The following is a 6,000-nucleotide window of genomic DNA, read 5'->3' on the forward strand; positions in this document are numbered from 1 at the left end:
AAGCAATATCACTATATGTGGTAAAAGTTGCAGAAATATTATTACTGATGCATCAGCATAACAATGCAAGACAAAAAAAGGCTGCCATCACTTTTCTTAGACTAACAGGCATAGCTGGAGAAGTAAACAAGCTTTCATACACCTGGTTACTCCATCAACAGCTGAATGTGTAGGAGAAGATAAGTAAAATACCAACAGAAAGAATAAATGGATTAGCTGGAAATAAAAAAGAAATGCATTGTTAAAAAAATCCACACAAAACCCCAAACACATGCAGTGGGCATTTATAGGTTTAAAACAAAACAAACCAAAAGTCCACGAAAAAGCAAAATTTGCATTATCATCCTCACAAGCAGAGACTTGAATAAATTCACTTTAGCCCAGCATCTTAAACAGAACTTAGGAAAATCTGGAGTTTTGTTGACCCTGTGGGAAACTTTTGAAAGTGTTAAACAGGTTAAGCATGCAAAAGTAATCTTTACATCTTTGACATATATAAAAAAGAGAAACAGCTGCTCACAACTGACGTGTGTTTAAATGAGGTTGAATCAATTTTTTAAATATCTGAGAATGTTTCCTCTGCCACCAAGACACCAGAGGGAGATCAGATCAGTGCATGCTGGCAAGTCCAGGAAAGTGTCATGGTGAATATGAAATATCAAACCAGAAAAACAGCATCCACCAAAGAATCACGAAATATTCCAAGAGGACACACTATTCTCTAAGCACCTCTGGCAGAAGCTTTTGCAATTGCTTCTGAATCCATATCCACATTTCCATAGGAGTCTAAATAAAGGGGGAAAAATAAAACCATGGAAAGCAAAACAACAAAAACCTCCAACATTTGTTTTAATATCAGAGTAAAAAGTACGGGTGGATAATTTCAACAATAAATAGAGATAACGCTTTTAAAAAGAGAAGAAAAAGATAACTCTCCTTTCCTTCACAGCTATCTTTTAAATGAAAGCCTTTCAGACGTTATAACCAGTAAAATATCTGTAGCCTGGACAAGCTGTCAGGGAAGACAGCTTTGTCAGGCTGCTCAGTTTAAGACCTGACCCTTATACACTTTGGCTAAAAAGTGCTGTCATTTACACAGGTGAATATACACTGATGCAAGCCTCTGGATTTACACAGGTGTGGCAGAAGGATTTGGCAGGCTTTTGCTAATTTTAAACAATTAAAAAAAAAAAAAAGAGATTCAGTTTTGCACTGGGTTACAGTTGTATCAATCCACTAATGTTATCAATCCATTATGTGCTGATGGCACCGCTCCACAGCTTGTTAATGAAACTCAGGATTTTTCATGCTGTGTCCAACTAGAGTCTGTAACCAAAACTAACACTGCTACAATTAAAATCCTTGGGTTTCATCAAAGAAAATTATTCATTTATTGCTTGGTGCTCCTCGGTTTTATATTAATTTTTGAAAGGAATCTTAACACAGTCTCGTTATAGATCCCGTTACTCCTATGGTTCCCCCGTATACAGTGTCCCATTAGCACAGCATTTTCATGCAATAAATAGAACCACGTTTGTTTTTAAAGCAGATTTGTTTGTAAAGACACAGATCATTGGCAGGACAACTGAGAAGCAGGGCTTGTATCTTGGAACATTCTTTACACCACTATCCGCTTATTACTTTTTAGCTTGGTCCCTTCCAACTCAGGATATTCTATGTCCCTTTGTAGCTCCTCCACGTTTGCCTGTTGTACCTGGAATACTAAAAATGTGCCGATATGAGTGATTTCAGGTTTGATTCAGACCCCATAACTACTGCCCAAGCAAACCTGTATGACTGTAAAACTGCCAGCCAGATGTGCAATGCAGGAACAAACATCCAATTTTTAAGTGTTTTACACATAATTTTCAGTTGTTTGGCCAACTTCAGATATTTAGGTGGCTCAAAATGAAACAGGAGATATAAAAGGGAATAAAAGTTTATTTGAAGTGGGTTGTGTGCTCATATCAAGTTCCCTTTGCTTAAATGCAGTGACACAAATATCATCCCAACAGGCTTGGTGTGGAATTTACACCATAATTAAGGAGGGATCAGGCCCAGGGCAACCTAATACGAGCTTTTCATATATTTGCAACAAAATTTCAGCTCTATTCAATGTGTTTGCTAGATCAGAATGCAGTTTGGAAACTCTGAGGGGAGGTGGGAATCTGAATAAACATGCCTGCAAAAAAAGAAAGATAATTCAGGTCCGAAGGGTCATTCCCTTCAGTTCAAGTGAAGTGGATTGCCCTTCCTGGATCCAACAGTAGGGGCGTGGGAAGCTTTCAGATGTCACAGGGTTGTAGATAACATTTGAACATATGATTAGCTTTTGTGAGCTGTCTTTAGAAACCTTACATTTTTCCCCCCCACACCTTAGCCAGAGATCCTTCCCTTGAGGTTTCGGGGCACTTAAAATGTTGCTTTGCCAAAAATCAAGGATGTGGAGAAGGTTTTCCTGTGTGACGTCATTTTGCTGCCCTTTATAAGCCTCTGCAGAGAAGAAGGGAACCTATCTGAGGATCCACACTCCAGCACAAGGGCGAGCAAGGAGCGTGGAGGCGAATCCAGCTGCAGATCCCGACCGACCATGGAAAGGCGATCCATGGCACCCTGCAGCTCCCTGCTCCTGGTACTCTGCAGCCTGAAGGCTACCTTTGCCTTCCCCAACTCCTCTCCACTGCTGAATCCCAGCTGGGGGAATGGAGACTGCCTAATGCACCTCTACACGGACACGGAGAGGAACAGCTTCCACCTCCAAATCAATGCCGACGGCTACATTGATGGTGCCCCTCACCAAACCATCTACAGTGAGTAGCTTCCTATGGATCCTCAGCCTTCATGGGAGCAGGGGAGGGAGGACAACAGTTTTAGTTTCTCACTACCTATAAAAAAATCCCCTCTTCTCCTTAGGCAGGCAGACAAGCATGGGTACGGGATGGAAAACAAGCACAATTATAATCCTCCTTTTGTTTAAAAAATAAAATCACTCTGAAGAAATGTAGTGGATGGGGAATTTCAGTAAAGTCCTTTGCTTCCTCTGCAAGCAAAAACTACCTGAATTATCCTTCACTTCATGATTTTACCCACAGCTTCTTGTGGGAGTTCCTATCAGAGGTTGGGGATGACATTCCCCAAACAGCTGCTTCCCATTGTGGTGACAGTATTCCCAAAGGAATTGCACTGAAGGAACTCACCACACCAGTGCTGGAAAACTGATAGCAGTCCTAAAATCTGTGTTTTGGGGTACAAGGCTGATAACTACAAAACTAACTTTGAATGTGGATAGAACATGAGTATACAGAGATCAGTTAAAAAGGGGAAAACTAGGAAAGGCCATAAAAGAAGTGCTAAGCCTTTGGGGTTCATGAGAAATAACTATTCTCTAGTATAACTAAAAGGTTCTCAAATTGTGTCCTCACAGCTTATTTTATTAAATACTTACTGTGTATTTTATTATATGCTTATTGCTTATTTTATTATTCTATTTAAACATAGAATAGTTTACTAAATTTCTTCCTTTGCTAAATACTTGACCCAAACTCTTTAGTTACTAGAAAAATGGTGGGTTTTTTAAGACTTGGTGTTCTTTTATAGCATTTCAAAAGTACTTCTGTCTTAGCAGCACTCAAATCACAAGTAGGTAGGCAACATAAAGTTAAGTTATTCTTATGATTATAGCATCTTCTTTACACACTCAATTAAAAATCTAAGCACACAGAACAGTGTTTTTGCATAATATATTTGCAGCACATATAAGGATAAAGTTATAATTTATTCAAGGAGAAAAAAGGATCATGTTCTATTTTTTTAAGGAATTGCTAAGGAAACACTTGCAGGAACACTTGCACTGTCTTGTTATTCTTCCTGCATATTTAAAGATTTTATAAAACTCATTTTAGGTATGTTAGTCAAGAACCAGTGTGGGATTTTAGAGAACAGGCAGGAAATTGTCATGTTTTCTCATATCTGCCATGAAACAAGTACACCAAGATTTGGAATGATGGAGCAGGAAGGGTGGAAATCAGACAACAGGAGGGGTTATGAAAGGGAGGGTGACTGAACTGCTGCCAGGTCACCACGGCACCACTGAGACACCAGGCAGGAGGGAAGTTCTGCGAAGTCCTGCCCTGGGGTGGCAAAAAACCCCAGTAAGTTTGGAAGAGACCACAGTGGGTCATCTGGTCCCACCTCCCTGCTCCAACAGGGTCATCCCAGAGCACATGGCACAGGATTGTGCCCAGACAGCTCTGGAATGTCTCCAGTGAGGGAGACTCCACACCCTCTCTGGGCAATCTGTTCAGTGCTCGGTCACTGCACAGCAAAGAACTTCTATCTCATGTCCAGCTGGAACTTCCTGGGCATCAGTTCCTGCCCGTGGCCTCTTGTGCCATTGCTGGGCACACCAGCGAAAACACCACAGGGCAGTCACAGAGATGGGAGACAAACTGCCAAGGACAGAACTAAGGGCAGTGTCCCAGAGTGTGATCTAGGACTTCAGAGAGAAAAGTTGTCTTTGGGAGGTTAGTTAGCACAACATTGGAACAGGGCACCTGGAGAGGTGGTCTCCATCCTGGGAGCTTTCCAAAGCCACAGCTGACCAGGGTGGACAACACCCCAGGTCATGTGGGAGGTTGGTTTGGACTCCCACAGGGCACTTCCAGCCAGAGCACCTGTGGATCTGTAAGGCAGTGGTGCAGGGTCAAACCGGATCTTGGATTTGACATCTTCGTTCTTCTTAACAGGTGCCCTTATGATCAAGTCTGAGGGTGCTGGCTCAGTAATAATCACAGGGGTGAAGAGTGGACGTTACCTATGCATGGACATGAAAGGAAACATATTTGGCTCGGTGAGTGACCTCTGCTAAGCCTCAAGGCTGAAGGGCAGGCGCAGCCTGCTGCTGTGCTGCCCAGGCGGGGAAAACCTGTGTAGGTGCAGATTTAAGAGAGGATGTGCCACTTAGGTAATACTTTCCTTTCCTCTTTGATTGTACTGAGCTGTAGAGCTGACTAAAATCATCTGAGATCCTGCTTGGGTAAACGAGGGCAAAATGAGATGCAGTGATGGACCAGTCAGAATTCCTGATGTAGCATAGAGCCACGGGTTGGGACCCTCCGAAAGGAAACAATGTTATCATTAAAATACCTTTGCTGAAAACATGGGCATATATCTCAGATCTACTGAGTTGTCTCAGTTACAGACCTGGGAGATTAGAAAGCAAGATCTCATCCCTCTTTCCCTCTTTAATTTGTGCCAAACCCCTCTGCTCACAGGTGTCACGTTTTTTCCCCTCAGCATTACTTCAGCCAAGAGGACTGTGTGTTCAACCACAGGACGCTGGAGAACGGATACGACGTGTACCAATCTCCCAAACACAACTTCCTGGTGAGCTTAGGCAGAGTTAAGCAAGCTTTTTTCCCTGGCACGAACCCGCCACCATACTCCCAGTTTCTATCCAGGAGAAACGAAATCCCGTTGTTCCGCTTCAACACCCCCAAGCCCCACAGGAACACCAGGAGTGCAGACATGGATCCGATGGATCCTCATCAGGTCCTGGTCCCGCAGAGGAAGACCTCTGGGCTTGGCTCTCCCCTGCAACAGGAAGCAGACTTCTCCCACGTGCCCAGGGAACCCGTGAGGATCAACCAGAACGACGTGGTGAACCCCGATGACCCCCATGCCATGATGGACGCTCGGAGGTACCCGAGCCCCCGGTTCTACATCACCAGATAACTGTGACCCCGGAGCCTGCAAAGTGAGGACAGAGGCAAAGGGAAATGTCTGACACACTCTCAGTCTGAAAGTCCAATGGGAAACATCGGGAAAAGTTCCTTATATTTCAAATTTTGTACTTAGAGATGACACATTACTGACAAAGCAAGTTGAACTTTTCCAGCCAGAGCTCTGTGGACTGAAAAGATATATTTTTTAGAAGAATAATAGAAATCAAACCTTTTAGGATCCTAATCACCTTAACTTTCCATCAATGAAGAAAAAAGA

At 42.9% G+C, this 6,000-nt stretch overlaps 1 protein-coding gene across 1 annotated transcript; it reads left to right on the forward strand.

Moving 5' to 3' along the window:
- Nucleotides 1–2,579: 2,579 nt before the first annotated feature.
- Nucleotides 2,580–5,733, forward strand: FGF23 (fibroblast growth factor 23). The gene is made up of 3 exons (XM_027715332.2): nt 2,580–2,810; nt 4,746–4,849; nt 5,296–5,733. The coding sequence occupies exons 1-3, from the start codon at nt 2,591–2,593 to the stop codon at nt 5,731–5,733; spliced, it is 762 nt and encodes a 253-aa protein (XP_027571133.1). The 5' UTR covers nt 2,580–2,590.
- The last annotated feature ends 267 nt before the right edge of the window (nt 5,734–6,000 follow it).

The sequence above is a fragment of the Pipra filicauda genome, unplaced genomic scaffold (genome assembly GCF_003945595.2).
Source record: "Pipra filicauda isolate LSUMZ 115617 unplaced genomic scaffold, ASM394559v2 scaffold188_size1440453_pilon, whole genome shotgun sequence".
Lineage (NCBI taxonomy): Eukaryota > Metazoa > Chordata > Aves > Passeriformes > Pipridae > Pipra > Pipra filicauda.